The sequence below is a fragment of the Eschrichtius robustus genome, chromosome 10 (assembly GCF_028021215.1).
Source record: "Eschrichtius robustus isolate mEscRob2 chromosome 10, mEscRob2.pri, whole genome shotgun sequence".
In the NCBI taxonomy this organism is placed as follows: Eukaryota; Metazoa; Chordata; class Mammalia; order Artiodactyla; family Eschrichtiidae; genus Eschrichtius; species Eschrichtius robustus.
This window is the reverse complement of record NC_090833.1, coordinates 112,651,477-112,668,184: the sequence shown is the minus strand read 5'-3', so window position 1 is coordinate 112,668,184 and position 16,708 is coordinate 112,651,477. Positions and strand designations below refer to the sequence as shown.

General features: G+C 39.2%; 1 protein-coding gene across 1 annotated transcript in view; it reads right to left on the bottom strand.

Moving 5' to 3' along the window:
- The window catches only part of HPGD (15-hydroxyprostaglandin dehydrogenase), a 28,157-nt gene extending 14,901 nt beyond the window's left edge, over positions 1-13,256 (bottom strand). Inside the window, exons 1-4 of the mRNA XM_068553941.1 lie at positions 13,102-13,256; positions 12,680-12,803; positions 9,430-9,536; positions 1,864-1,960 (exon numbers count right to left, since the gene is read on the bottom strand). Of these exons, the coding sequence (XP_068410042.1) occupies positions 1,864-1,960; positions 9,430-9,536; positions 12,680-12,803; positions 13,102-13,194 (421 nt within the window). The 5' untranslated portion in view covers positions 13,195-13,256. The remainder of the gene's footprint in view (positions 1-1,863; positions 1,961-9,429; positions 9,537-12,679; positions 12,804-13,101) is intronic.
- Between the last annotated feature and the right edge of the window lie 3,452 nt (positions 13,257-16,708).

The window sequence follows — 16,708 nt, the reverse complement described above, 5'->3', positions numbered from 1 at the left end:
TCTTGAAGCAACTCAGAAAATGAGATGCGGGTTTACTTTTGAGAACTTCTGAAGAGGGAGATGTCTAAGTTTCCACTCGTACTAAGTTCACAGTGGTTTAAAGACCATCTGACGATTCCTGGAGGAATGAGAAAAACGCTGAGCCTCAGACACTAGTGTGGTCACAGGTACCTCCAAACCTGACTCCCCCAGTGCCACTACAGCCGGGAGGTGGAGGACAGGATGGGGGGGGTGGCGAGGAACACCGATTCTGCAATTACCACAGTAACTGAAACCAACCAAATAACTGAAGAAAGTCTCACTGTTTTTTGGACACGAATAGTTTACACTTGCTGTCAATATTGGTCAGTGTTCTAAAATTTCATGATTTCACTTTAACTATTCAAGACCCATTAATGATTTTTTTCCTAGAATTTTCAAAGTAAAGTCTTTCTCCTCCAAAAGTTCCTGCCAAAGGTTTATAGCTAATACTGAGTAAGACGACATCAGCTGATCGTAAATCACACTGCCCCGGATAAAACAGTTTGGACTGCCCTTTGTGGCAAGGATGATCAGCTCTCCTCTGACATCCACCCTTAGACACACAGCTAGACTACATTTCCCAGACTCCCTGTCGTTAGGTGAGCCATGAGGTCAAAGCCTGTAGGAAAGTGAGCGGAGTGAGGTTTGCCATTGCAGGGCTGGGGTTTAGAAGAGGAGCCACACCTCCTCAGGGTTCTCTCGCTCTTTCTGTAGGAGAGAAAGGAGTCCCCCAGTGCCAGCGTAACCCTGGAAGCTCCACACTGAAGAGCTTCTGCCAGCCTGGTTTCCCAAAAGACTGCGTACAGAAGAGGTTCCCTGCGGCAAGGATCTTTCCCTGGGCTGATATATGAGTGAGGAATAAGCTTACGCTATGTTTAAGCCATTACACCTTTGGGTCTATTTATTTTTGCCGTTTACACTGAAGGGAGGTGGAATATGCCACCCCAAAATATGTCACATGGGCATAAGGGTGAATTTGAGCTAAAGGCACTTGTAAAACAGCAGGTGCAAGGGAGCACTTTAATCTCCCTTTTCTTCCTGAAAGCGGGACACAGTAATCCCATGTAAAAGATGCTGTCCCGGTACCAGGAGAAAAGAAACCTTATCGCTGGAGATTGGAGTCAAGGCCAAGAGACATCTGTACAGACGTTGTTAAAATAACTTTATCTTTCTTTAGTCTCCCCATATATTTTAGTTACTTTCCCACAATTGCATTGCTTTGTTCAACCTAGTTTATAAACACCGAGGCCTTGCCATTTCTTTGGGTCTTCGTTTTCCTGTGGGGGCTCTCGTGGACATGCGAAAACCTGTATGCTTTGCTCCTGTTTGATCTATCTTATGTCAATTTCATTCTCAGGCTGGGCCACAGAGGCTGAGAAAGTAGAGATCAAGTCTGGCTCCCCCGACAGTATATCCCAACTAACTATATATGCCATATTTTAAAATTAGACACGCTTACTAAAATCACACAGGAGTAGAGATACCTTAACTTTATTTTAGTCCTTTTTAGTCTATCAGAGGTGCTTTTACATGTTTTACTGCTTAGGAATCTCACAATAACCTTTGACAAATAGCAACTCTGGGAAAATATATATACATTTTTTTTTAAATAGTACTGCAGAAAGATAACTTTAAAAAGTCACAATTTAAGATAATAGGAATAAACTTAGAATTTGAACTTCTGATAGTATACAACAGAAAATTCCATAGAACCAGTAAAAAAAAGAAAAAGTAAACCAAGTTTCAATTTCAAACCTGAGTTGATAATAAATACACTTTGAAGAGTTACTTTTGTGGTCCCAATTACCAGTAAGAAATCATTAGTAACATAATTGTCCTTACCTGCTAAAGAGGACATATTAATAATGATGCCACCTTCACCTCCATTTTGCTTGCTCATGTAATCCAAACCCAGGTAGGTTCCACTGATGACAGAAACCTAGTCCAATGGCAGAAATGGGAAAAGCAACAGAGCTATTATACTTCATCATACGGTCACACACCAACTATTGCTATCCCAGACACCGAGGGAGATTCCTGCACATGTTATCAATGAAAGGTTTTGAAGTGGCTGTGTTTCTTTAAACGCATTGACTGGATTCTCTTTTATTTGCCTAAACTTGTAGAGCTCATCACATCTCTGCAAAACTTCACTTAGTTGCCTGCTCTGAGATTTTATGATAAAGGTTCTATTCCAAGTGTCTTGTTACTTTCACTAATCCTCAGCATCTTCAAGAATTCTGTATATTCTTTTTCTTTTCTAAATACTGGATACAAAATGCATTCACCCTTCTTAGCACACGGTTCTCTTGTCCAACTGTTCTGCATCCACCTGCTCTGTTTCATTCTCTTGGATCTTGGAATATGTAATAGTGGATGCCCTTGATTTCCTACACAGTTTTCATTTCCTCCTTCTATTTTGCATTTGTATCTACTTCTTCTGCATGTAATACAGAGGAAGGTGATCTCCCCTGTTTTAGTGCAAACAGTGATTCATCTATTTCAATCACAGAAATCCCATTCCCCTTGCCCGTGACTGGTTTAGGAGCCAAATGGGACCATTTCTGGCGAGACCTGAGAAGCAGTCAGCTGGAGGTGGGGTCTGGGTTGGGGAGGGTGACAGAAGAGGACTCTCCGGAGAAAATTGTCATTGCTCTTAAGAAAACCAGAAAGAAATGATTGTGTTACTCCTTTTTCATTGCTTTGTATGGGGGCGATGGCTGGAATGAAGTTCTATTGATAGCATCTTTAAGAGGAAACCACCATGATGGCTGGCAGATGGGAATGAGATCTGGGAGCTGCGGCGTCAAGCAATCCTGAACTCTGTGTCGTATGAGATCACATAGCTGTTGTACCCAGTTTGAGCAAGGGATTTCTGTTCCTTGGACATGTGGTCTTCAGTAATGAAATCACTTCATTTTGTTCATCACTCCTGCAGCTGTCCTTTTGAAAGCTTACTCTGCTTTGCTACTCACATCCATGTATAGGCACCTTTTCAGTTTTATTCTAACATTTAAGAATTAATCACTATCAAAATCAACTTGTGACATGAAACATATTTGGAACCTTACATTCCCTTTTAGATTTAAGAACTCCTCTCCCTTCCAACTCAGACTTTTGAAAGGTGAAAATTTGCTTTCCACATCTTAATTCCTACGTCTCTCATTCTTTACAACACTGCAAAGAAAATGATACAACAGATAATGAGATAACGAGTCTGAACCTGAGGATATATATTGGTGGTTACCTTCTTTTTATTTTAAAAAGTCCTTTTGGAGTTTTTTTTGACAAGGATCCAGAGTTGCCTCTCCACCTAACAGTAGTTCTAGCACAAAAAATGTAAGCTGAAGATTCTATTCACTTAAGCCATGCATCAGTTTGATAGTAAGTAGGCTTAGGGAGAATGAGTAAAACCTGCACATGATTCCCTTTAAAAAGGAAAAACAAAACATTAATGGTTTATATAAGAAGGAAAAGAATGTAGATGGCTGAAATTACTGAAGTCAGTTAGATTCTGTGTTTCTGCCCAAGTCTCCAGCATGTCTGAACAGAATTTCTGTTTATGTGTATTGGCGCTACGCTTTTATTCTTAGGTATTTACAGCTTTGCTGACACCTGCTTTTGTGTTTTCAACATCTACAAGATGCAGCCAGATAGAAAATTTGGGAATGTTTTTAATTTTTTTTAAAAGCCAGATTTATTTCCTGGTTTTTGATGGAGAAGGCAAAGGATTATCTTGCCATCCATTATCAGGTTAAGAACTGAGTAACTTTTCAAATGAAAGGCTTCTTAGGATAAACCTGCAAGACAAAGCCTAAGGTTTTAGCTGTACATATAAGAAATTTTCACCTCTTTTCCTTTACTTTGACAACCTCTTCCATATCCCAGATCATATATTAATGGAATTGTTAGAAAAACATAGAATAAAAATGTTTCCTAAATATATTTGTGGCCTTTTGGCAATGTTTATACATTGTATAGATTGGGTCATTGTAATATCAAGCATCCAGGGAAAAAAAGAAAACAAAAATTACAGATATGTTCTCGCTACAAATACAAAAAAGCTGGAATCTATAGTATTATTTTAGTCCATTTTGTAAAGGTAGTTAAAATTTTGTATTTGACTCTCAAAAAAAGAGGAAAATCCAATGTCTACTTTTACTTAGTGAGGATAAATGAAAATTCAATTATTGACAAAGTGATATAGTTAACACATGCTTACTCAACATTTTTAGTCACGAAGAGACAACTTTTACATGTAATACTGAAATTGCATAGTATTCCAAATGTTAACATACTTTTTTTTTTTAACAAGTTAAAGCATTCTATAACTTAAAACCACTCTCATAAATTCCCCTATCCTGGAAATAATTCTCTAGTAATACAGATAAATGATAAATGAACTTGTTTAACCCCTCTTATTAGGCATAATGTCTTCCTATTATACACACATATATGTATATATGCTCCTATAACATTTGTGTGTGTGTGTGTGTGTGTGTGTGTGTGTGTGTGTATGTATTTACTATGCAATTTTCCTAATCTGTCATTTCCTTTATTTAATTTCCCTCCAGTCTGCAGTTGCTTTTAGTTTATTTATGGTTCTTGTGCTACACTGTAATTAAAGCAATTTTTTAAAAGATTCTGTCATCTAAATCATGAAACTCTGCCTTTCAGGTTTCTTGTTTTTTCTCCAGCCAGTTCTCAAGGGATACTAGTATAGATGATCATTTTTTTCCTGAAACCTTTTCTCATCTTTTCTTCTTCCATGTTCAATCTTTTAAAGTTTCTGCTTATTTAGGGGGTAGATATGATTGTCTTCCCCCTTGCAGAAGCTACGTATAAAATTTAGCAAGCTCTCCCTAACATTTCAATGGGATCTTTAGATATGGCAGAGTAGCAATAACAGGAAGTAGTTACTAATTTAAGGTGCAATCAACACCCTTGGGAGCCAAGAAAAAGGAGTACACTTGACAACACTGTTTCTATCCATTTCCTCAACTCTTCATTAGAGGCAGTATAGAGCAGAGGGACCCACCTCGTTTAGAAATGAGATAGTGCGAATGAAGAAAATGTAGGTTTTTAGTCTCTGGACGAGAAATGCAATTTATTGAGTGACCGCTATGTAGTAGCACCGTGCTGGATGCTTCATATAAATTATGGTTTATTGACGCTTAACCAACCTTAGAGGTAAGAGGATTACCTTCATCCTTTCACAAACTGGGAAATTCAAGATCAGAGACATGAAATAAAAGTTCATGAATTTTAAATTCAGGTCTGAAACAAATCTTTTTTAAAATCCCCAACAATAGCCAACTATTTTGTTTAATTTTTATTTGAATATACTAAAGGAGTCAATGTAAGTTAGTCATATGTCCAAATTAGGTTGTAAGTCCCATCTGAGTGGGAATGAATTATTTAGGTTTATTAAAGCTTCAAAAAGTAAAATAAATACATTACCAAATGGCCTTATCAATATTAAGAGTTAAGTCTACCTCTGCCCAATGGCCAGACCAACCTTTGAGAGTTATACAAAGACTCATTCTTTCCTGAACATCCCCTGTGAGCCTGAGCAGCTATAAATAAGGCAGCTGTGGCTGGTTTCAGAGTGAGGAAGCACAGAGGAGCCTAGTGGAAACAAAAGACTGGGAAGAGGTTTACTGTATCTCTTGTGTGGGAAGAGAGGTGAGAGCTGCTGTCTGAAGAATAAAGAAAGGGCAAATTTGCTAAGGAGTAAAAGTGGAAGGACATATATACTGTTTGTCATACACTGTTTGCAACACCGATGTGTTAGGAAACCATCCAAACATTGTACTGAAACACAAAAATGAATATCCATGTATGCAAAATATCATAGAATAGCAGTTTATTTTTCTAATACACTTTAATTGAACATCTATGTATGCAAAACAAAAATTTTCTGCCTTCAAAGAACTTACAGTAGACTAGCATAAGTTATACATGTATAGAAATAATTCTAATAAAATTTAAAAACTGACATGCCTTATAAGGATGGTATAAACTATGTTGTACAAAATTTCAGAAGAGGGAAAGATACATGGTGAGGTCCTTTAAGCCGTTACTCTCTGACATAGACAAGAACATGGAAAAATATGCAAAAGACCACACAGGGAATTGTACAAGGAGGTAAATTACATCCAGAGCAGAGCTGAAAAAAATTATTATACAAACCACACACAAATATTTGCATTATACTAACAGAGATAATCAAGTTCTAAGGATAATGATTGGTCAGACCCTAATCTACTTTTGCAATGGGTGTTGTAAGTAGGAGGGGAAGTAACTTGTTTTTAAGTTATATATGGGTAACAAAGGTTATACCTTGTTCTTTTTATGTAATATTAAATAAATGTCATCAGTCCCTGGAGTTAAGCTAAGGAGTGGCCTTTGTCAGCAGAGTTCAAAGAAAAATAAAGGCCAGCTCCAGGAGAGTGAGTTGTAACCAAACAGGGCAAATAAAATTCCCGTCTTGCAGAATTTTCTATTTGCAGATAATGCAGGAACTTTCCAGATTGGAGCAGGTGTTTATTCACCTGTATATTTATTATATTAAAGCAAACATGCCCTCTCTGCTGGATGAAGATAGATAATTCGAGTCCTATTACCTCTGAGACAATCTCTTCACTAATTTCATGTTTCTTTATATTAACTCTAATCATTGCACGTGTTTTCTGACAGCTGATTTCTCAGAAGAAAGGCACAGTAGGTGCCCATTATGAATGCACTGAATATAGGAACTTTATACCCTAGGGACCTCTATCTATAAAATATCTGTAGTTTTACTGATGAAACTAAAAATAGTAGTGATGTTCTAGGGAGAGAGCTGCTGTGTGATTTGTGCTTTTTCATTAGCATAGCTTGATTCAAAAAAAAGTCTTGTCACTTTATGTGGTTTTGGAGAGGGGCACAAGTTTATAAAAACATGTTTTTAAAAATTCCTGCAGTTTCCAATTGGTTGCATATTCCAAAAAAAAAAATTATTTTAAATCTGGCAACCAAAGGATGTAATGAAGTATGGTTCATAATAAGTCAGGGATAACCACCAAAGTTTGCATATAAAATGTACGGTTTTCTTACCAGCTGAAGAAAATTAAAGTGATCCAATGGAATTTAAGACAAGAATGGAAAAAGAACATAAACAGAAAGAAAATTTAGTGAACATAAAGTATGAACTAAAGTGGAAGGAATAAGTCCTAACAGAAGAGTAAAAATAAATGAGTGGCTTAAATTCACTAATATAAAAAGCATTTGTTTCTAGATGTGATTTGAAAAATAAGATCTCACATTATACTGTTAGCAAGAGACAAAATTCACATAAAAGGTTACTTTCATTTTCAAAATAAAGAAATAGAAAAAGATATGCCTAGGTAAATGTGAATCAAAAGAAAACATAGGGTACCAATATTATTTCTGGAAATATAAAACAAATCAAAAATCACAGGTTGCAAATGGGGCTACAACTTTAAAAAATCAAAGATCAGTAAATTATAATCACCAGCCATTTATGTAGAATTCACACTGACAGAATGACTGAAAGAGGTAGGCAAGTTGACATTTGTCATTTGAGATATGACTACATGCTATTCAGAAACGGACAGATGAAGGAGATAGAAGTAAGCAAAGGAATAGCTGACAGCCAAACCAAATAGAAATATTTTAAGAAAAGAAAATTATAAGCTCTTATCATTTATAACAGAGAGACACAAATATAAAATTAAATTAGGTATTAACTAAGCAAATTCAATAGTATCTTAGACATGGATACACCATGATAAAGAAAGATTTAGCCAAGAGATGTAAGTATGGTTCACAGTATGAAAATGTTTCATTTTATTTCACTACATTATTAGCCTAAAGTAGAAGAAAATCATAGAATTATCTCAACTCAGGAACAGCAGTTGTCATGTCTCTAAACACACACACACACACACACACACACACACACACACACACACCAGAAAGACTTTGAGGGACACTTGACAAATAGGTTTTAAAGTTATTTTGAACTATAATGATATCCAGGAGCACTTGAGACAAATTTTAGAAAGAACTGGAAGGAGAGTGTTTGTACTTTAAAATAGTACGTTTTGTTCTGGGTCAAAGGATTTTAGGCATCTGTCAAGCTTGTACCTTATCAAAGTGGTACTCACAGATACAGCTTTCTTGTGAGTTAGGGTAATTCTCATTACTCCTATCAAGTTATTACAGTTATGTCATTACTCATGAGAATGTCAATTCAAGTCAAACATTTATTGAATAAGCACTATCTTCAAGATACTGTGTTGATTACTGAGAGAAGAACAAAGAAAAACATCACATGGTTCCTGTTTTTAAGGAGTTGGATGTGGTGAAGTAGGGACCACTCCCTGTGCATTTATACACACACAGCTGCCCCTCTGTACTTTACATGTGCCTCCTTTGCAAGACTAGTAAGAAAGACCTTACCAAAAACAGGGTGACCCCATGCCCCGCCCAGCTCTGACATTTGGCTTTAGCTAAAGTTTGTTACTAAACCCCAATATCTTATGTCAAGTCTGTTTATAAAATAAGATAATCAGCAAGCTTATGATACAACGAATAAAACAAATTTTATTTCCTTATTCTACATATTTACAATTCAAGGAAGAGCTAAATAATCACAAACATTGTGGGAATTACACACATGCATGCCCATACACACGCATGCACACACACACCAGCCTTCAGGATAAATATCTTAATAATTACAGAGTCCAACGGTCACTTTAGCCTTGTTTTCTGTTATAGTCCTGGAATTAAGATTTATTTTTTAAGTACATAAGTTAACCCAGGGGTTGGAAATTTTTTTTTCTATAAAGAGTCAGATGGTAAACATTTCAGGCATTGCACATCATAGGGCCTCTGTCACAATTATTCGATTCTACCACGGTAGCATGAAAGTAGCCAGAGACAACATGTAACTAAACGACTTTGGCTGTGTTCCAATGAGACTTTATAGACACTGAAATTTGAATTTTGTATATTCATATATTTCTTTTTTTTTCTTCTTTTTCTTATTTTTTCAACTGTTAAAACATGTAAAGCCCATTTTTAGCTTGCAGGTCACAGAAACAGGTGGCAGGCTCATTTGGCCTGAGGGCCATAGTTTGCCAACTCCTAAGTTATACAGTAAACGATGTTTTTTTCTCATATTTCCTTTTAATACTTTAAGACAGATTTATTTTCATAATTGAAAACCTCAAATGTTTTCCTATTTGTAAAAGGAAATGCTTTTTTCCCCAGCTTTTTATAACTTCCCTTTTTCTATATTGTAGGTCATTGTATTGTTTCCATGAAAAAAACCCTTTTTTCCTTTTAAAACATTTTATTAAGTAATTGTAGACCATGAACATGGCTAAGACAGCTTACCAAATTAATTTGCAGAGTTTTTTCCCAGTTTTTCTCATTATTCACTCCAGCATTATTCACCAAAATGTCCAGTTTTCCAAAGTGGTCTACAACTTTCCTAAAAGTATCTAATAAAAAAAAAAGTAAAAAGACATCATAGATAACGTTCTTATTTTGCACAGACACATTTATCACAGTCTATGCCCTGAAATGAGGTTTTAATTCATCCACGCTTCTCGTGAAAGTTCTACTCTTAGACTGTGACTTCCTGCCTTGCTTCTCAAGTGTGGTTTGTGAGCCAGCAGCACCAATCAGTATTACCTGGGAACCTGCTAGAAATGCAGAATCTGTGGCCACCACAGACCTATGGAATCATGGAATCAGAATCTTAACCTTAATAAGATCCGCAGATGATTTGTATGCACATTAAAGTTCTGTAAGCAGTAACTCAGTGGTGTAAATTCTAGAGAACTGAGCATCCTGTGCTAAGAGCTCTTAGAAGTCAGTCTGGGCAACCAGCATCTCTGACCCTAAGAAGTTACTGAAGCTCTGTGGCTCAGACTATGACAAGCATCCCTTTCAAAATAAGCCATATTTTCTTCATAAAGTGTCATATTAAACAGTTATGTATCCAGATCCATTATGATCATTTCAGTGCATTTGGATATCCTAGTAAGTCTATTTTTCATTCAGTTGATTTTATTTGATTATTGTAACTTCGATGTTTGCCTTTTCTTCTTCTATTTTGACAGCTTTGTATTGCAAGTTTGTATAACAACTATGTTCAACTAAGGTCAAGTCTGCATAGATTCTGAGGTTTGAAGGTCCCTCATTGCGTTGTCCAACCACACTTCCAGTCCTTGCAAACCCTCCTTGACCAGTTAAAATTAGGCTTTACCCCTTGGTATTGAGAAACGTTATTTCTCAAAGTAGCCTTTTACATAGTTTTATTGTTTCCCTGGGCCTTTTACCACTGGTTCTAGTTCTGTTACTTGAAACTATAGATAACAATTGTGGTTATTCTTCCAAACGACAGAAATGTGTTCTCGGGTCTTGGGTCCAACATATGAGTTCCTTGAAAAAAATAGATCCTCACAAACTTTATATTGATTGAAATAAAATTAAAGAATTATTAACAACCACCAGACATATTGAAGACGGCACCGACTAATTTGCCAAATGGATAAATTACTATGCAAGTTAACTGCCAAAAATATTGCCAAGACTTTCTAATATGTACCCTTTACAGTACCTTTTACTGTAGTGGAATGGAAAACAACAAAATATATAAAAACTATTCACTTTTTCAAAGAATCTTTAAAATGCTTCTTAAGATCTCAAATTGATTCCAGAAAAGGTCCTCCAGTAGAAAAGATCTAAGGAATACTATTATTGTTAATTTTTGCCTTTCATCTTAAATATATTCTACTCTTCAGAACTCCACATCCACCTTACAGGAAATTAGGTTGTCAAATATGGACGTCTAATTGCTTCTTTACTTTTCTTTCCTCTTTCGGTGTCCACTGTATTCCTTATACTCTGCCCTTACCGATGTATAACACACCAAATTATACATCGGTGTATTCCTCTTTATAACACACCACTGAATTTTGGGCTCAAGCAACTTACTATCTATTGATAACTCTTGCTGACATTTATATGCTGTGGTACTCTTTGTAATTTGCCTAAACTCTTCAGGTTGCATTTTTCATCTGTAAGTCATCTCCAAGAACTTTTTCACCTCTGCATTTTTATGATTTCAATGAAGTCTCTTTGGCCACATGTCTAAGCAGTTTTAAAAGCTGTAGGCAGCATTAAATCCTGACACTGGAAGAGCCAGTGCCATGTTTTCCTAAAATGCAAATAAACGCTGATGTCCAGACAACATGTGGATTTCTCACGACCAACATGCCTTCTGCTGGTCACTCATTATGTGTCTGGTTTCCTCCTTCACAATCACTTATCCTTAAGGAATGTGTTTACAGTCAAGGTACTAATTTTAAATACTGGGAAGCAAAACAATTAAGGTTAAAAGTCACATGTGAAACTACATAAATTCAGACAGAAATAGCTTTCAGATGATCTATAGGGAATCTGTTCCCTATTCCATCAGCACGGCTGTTGGGATTTGACATGACTTTATCCCTGATGAAAACTATCCCGTGCAATCAGCAAAACTTTATCCTCCAGCAACTAGCACTATGTTTACAGGTCTCTTCTACTCATGCTTGTAATCCACGTTATAGGTCTTTGTAACATTTTCAGATTTTAATTATATAATTTCCTTTAAAACAATTTCCCTGAACAGCAGTTGGTTTCCTTCTAACATATAGCTCCATTTTCACTCTCTCACGGAACAGCCCAACATTTTCGAAAAAACACACATCCACGTTAAGAACAGAAGTACCAGAGTGACTTTTATGAAGATATTTTTGGTCCCTTGACTAAAGATGTGTCTAATAATTTACTTAAGTCTTTCAAAAAAACTTTGTGAAATACAAATATTTTATTTTCCCATTTTCCCCCGGAAAAATATGTATGTTTTTCATACAGATCTATTGGGTTTCTATATGACCAAATCTGTTCATTGTCTACACCAATACGGTCCCTGATATTTCACAACTAGACTGGTCTATTTTAAGTGAGTAGACGGAAACAGGAAAGCATTGAGGAAAGTCTGGTAGAAACTTTTCTTCTCCAATTCTAAGACTACGGTACAGCTATTATTGTTTTTAAAGTATCATTTCATAGGGGAAACACCAGAGAGAGCATGTGGTTAAAAGCATCCAGCACTTCTGTGATGACAACCCCTGACCTTTCATTCTAGTGTGTTCCAAAGAGAAACACTGCCACATTTGATTGTCATCGGACTCTGTGTCTTCCAGCTTTCTGGGAGAAGTTGTTTGCCATACTCACCTAGTCTACTTTGTCTTTCCCAGTTCCACCTGCAAGTTCAATCATTTAATAATTACTGTAGCAGCACCGTCTTGGAATACACCAAGGAATCTTGATTACATTATGTGCGGCCAAATGACTAAAATAAAAGGATTTCTCAAGCATGCTTGGCTTTTCTTCCCCCTTAGCTTTTAGGGCTACTGGGACGTCAGAGGAAACGTAACAGTCCCAGCTATCTCTTGCAGCTCAGAGGTAGCTGCTCTCCAGGAGATAGCCGGCCGCCCGCCCCAGGCTGGATCTCTGGCCGGGGGTTGCCTTCAGGTTGCTGCTTGCTCAAGGCACGCTCCGCGTGGATGGATGGATTCCCCGCCCTTACCTCTTAGTTGTTCCTGATCGGCCACATCGCACTGGATGAAGAGAGTCTTCTGAGGTTCAAACTGCTCATCCAGGGCAGCTTTACACTTTAAACCTGCTTCACGATTCCAATCGACCAGCGCTACCTACAGACAAGAGGAGAGGAATCGAGATGATCCTGCGCGGCTCTTGAAGTAGACCAACAATAAAGAGACCACAGGACGCTCCTCTTTTGGACCGGAGATGGGGCAGTTTACAGTTCGGGTTCTCTCCCGGCGCGTTCGAGGTCCGCTCGAGCGCGCCAGCCTGGGCAGCTCTGGAGACTGCACGGCGGGCACCGGGGGCTCAGCCTCGGTCGCTGCCCCCGTCCCCCGGGGCCCCGGCTTGGGGGGCGGGTCTCGGGTGGGCCGGCGAGGTTCGCGCCGTGCGCCCCGCCTCGCTTACCTTGGCGCCCTTGAGCAGCAGCGCCTCGGCGGAGGCTCGGCCGATGCCCTGGGCTGCGCCGGTCACCAGCGCCACTTTGCCGTTCACGTGCATGTCGCCGCCTGCGCGCGGTGGGCGAGCTCGGCGTCTCCGCGCGGCCGCGGCTTTTAAGGACCCTGCGCGCGCGCGTGCTGCCCGGCCGCGCTCTCCTGCCAGTGGGCGGGGATGAAGCTGTCAAGCGGCGCCGGGCACCCACGACTGTGTCACCTGGCCCTGAGCGCTCCGGCTCCGCGATCTTTGCCTTCCTGACTCGCAGCCAAGCCCAGATCACAGCCTCCCCTCTGCCTGTGGCCGCCTGACTGGCGGTGGGAGGCAGCAAGCAGAAAGGCAACTCCCCAACAAGTGTTCCCTTCAGTGCGCTGAAGACCACCCCGCAAAAGAAGGGTGGCGGAGAGGCTTGAGAGCCTGGGTTCCTCCTCTGCGCCCAGGTCCTCCCCTCTCCTCCCCCATCCCCCCCCCCCAAAGAAAATTAAAACGGGAAACAAACAAACAAACAAACCCAGCAAACAGTAATGCACAATTTTAGGGATGTTGCTTTTTTGTCTAAGTTTTTGTCTGAACTCCCATCTCCTGGACATGGGGGTGGGGATGGAGGGAGCAGACGTCACGAACACCGTTGTGGGTTTTTTGTTTTTCTTAATTGTGTCTTGGACAAACCTGTATAGATATTGGAGAGGAAAGGTGCACTGAGCTCGGAACAGAAACCCCTGGATCCTATCATTTCAAGGCTGGAACTCTTGAATCTTGGAAATGGGAGTCTTATTGGCACTTATGTTTCAGATCAGTATCAATCCTGCATCATGCTGAGAGTGCCCAGCAAGAACTGTCATCACTGACTGCACAGGATTCCCAGACTCGCTGTCAGCCTGGTGAAGCGCTGGTTCCATGGTATGCCTGCTGGTTGAGTCATACTAGCATTGGAGGTTCTGAGTTAAGTATGGGACAGAGGTTCCTGGTCCTCCAGGAACTTGGGCTTGAGCTGTGAACTGAGATGCCTTCAGCCGGGAATATTCAGCTGACCGAGTCGGTCTGTCTGTCTGCCTTTCTCTCTCTCTCTCACCTGCAGGCTTCAATTCTAATTCTGTAAGCTTAATACCTGCTTGGCATTTATTTTCATGATCAAAGAAATTTAAGCACCTGGGGAGGTGGGGGTCAGGCAGAAAGCTTACACAGCAGAATGAATCCTTTGTGTACTTCTTCGTCACCGGCAGACGAGGTGACTGGCAGGGCAGGCATGTTTGGGGAGGTTGTGTGAAACGTATGTTGTCAGTAAATCACTGAAACAGAAGTCTTCACGTTGAAGGAGAACAGCAGAGGATTTAAACAAACATAGGAAACAAAAGAAAACCCAGCACCTCTAGGGGCACGCACAGAACGTAGAAGGAGAAAAGGAACTGTTTTTCTTTATCAAGAAAGAACACCTTAAGAGCCAGAGAAGGAGCCTCTGCAGTGACCCAGGGACATGTTGGGAAAGCAAAGTGTTGCAGCACATATGGGGAAAAGAGTTTCAAGAATAAAGGAGTTGTTACTAACACAAAGTACTCTGATAAGCGCAGGGAAGGAAGGATGAAGAAATACTTTGAATTTTTCCAGACAGTAATCAACGTCAGTAAATTTAGATGGCACAGAAGCCAAATGGCTGAAATTTAAGGAAAAAAATGTCTGATGAGAAGATGAATTCTGCAGAGGCTCCAGACCAACATGATACGGAAAGCAATAGATTGGACAGTAGTTGGAAAGATTAGTAAGCCAATAAGTTATTCTTTTAAGAAAGGAAGGGGATGGATTCCGGTTAAAAGGCTGCCAGTCACTGAGAGAAAAACCGGAAACAGGAAGCAGTAAGGGGTTGGGTGGGTGAGCTGGAAGAGCAAAGGCTGTGGATTCACAGAAAGCGGGTTTGGATCTTGTCTCTCCGCTCCTGCCGAGCTGTGTGATCTTGGACAAGTCGCTTCAACTCTGTGCCTCAGATTTCGTGCAACAATGAAATTACGTCTGGCACAAAATAGTAACAATATTAATTCAACTAATTACTGCTGGGTCATTAACAAATAATACACATGAGATGGAGAAAACTGTGAGAAACAGGTTTATTAGCACAAACGAAGGACTGGGATCTACCCCCAGCCCCTTTCCTTCCCGTTGGTTTCCATGGCCACTGCCTTTGTTCAGACCCTTATACTTTTTCCTGTGACAGCAGCAGCAGTTAGACTCCTGAATGATTTCCTTGCCCCCACATTTCTTAGATCCAATTCGGTTTCCACACTCCTCCCCATGAAAGTTCTAAAACACAGATCTGATCATGTTTAGACATTCTGATGTTTAAAACCCTTAAACTATCTCAACCCCAGGGCATGGCATAGGGGGCATTCCACACCCCATATCTTTCTTGTAACCCCTCTTTACAGCCTGGGAAGCCACATCAGTTAAAACCTACCCCACAGTCCAGGCTCAGGCCTTTGCCATACAATATCTGCTCACCTGAGTATGGTCCCCTCCTGCTTTCTTCACCTGTCTTCCCACTGAGCTGGAGAACTCTGCAGTGGAAACACTTCTCACTCACATCATTGTAATTACCTTCCTGTCTCTGAGTGTCTTCAAGCTGTGTCCTGAGCATCCAGGGCAGGGTCTGTGCTTAATACATGTTGAATAAAGAAAAGAACAGATAAATATAAGATATGTGTTTGAGAGAAGATGGAAAATGGTGAAAATTCCCATATACTGTGACTACCTTTTTATATAACTTAAAAGTAAGACGAAAAAATACGTGGGTGTGGCGGTTTGGAAGAAGAATGTTTTGATATTTTATATTAAATGTACATTTTGATTTTAAAATATCTAAAGGACATTATGTATAGTATATTTGAAAACCAAAAAAAGCACTCTTTACCCAGTAAACAAATTCCCCATTCCTCTGTGGTTTTTTGATAAACATTTCTCATCTTTCGTGCTCATAACATCATTTAATTTCATTTACATTAACTCTATAATTCTCTCGTCAATGTAACTTGTGTAATTAAAAACATAATTCTTAGCTAAAACTAGGTTAAATCTGAAACAAACCATCATTCATATAATTTTGTGAAAGCATTCCTAATTATAGGTTATGTTTTATTTAGTTTGTTGTACAAAGTTCTCTTAAAATAAAAACAAAAATTAATTAACAGTCGAATTAAAAGGGATTATTTTTATTATTTTTATCCCACCCCCTAGAGGGGTGGGATAGGGAGGGTGAGAGGGAGACGCAAGAGGGAGGAGATATGGGGATATATGTTTATGTATAGCTGATTCACTTTGTTATACAGCAGAAACTCACACACCATTGTAAAGCAATTATACTCCAATAAAGATGTTAAAAAAAAAAAAGGAATTATTTTTCCTTTGATGCAATTGCAGGTGTTTGATATTTACTCAGGGGCAGTCATCCCATAAAGGCTAAAAGCACAGCCTCTGGAATCCAGCTTTACCGCCTACTGGCTGTGTGACCTTGGGCAAGTGACATAACTTCTCTGAATCTCAGCTTCCTCATCAGGAAAATGAGGATGATGATAGTACCTATTTCATAAAGCTG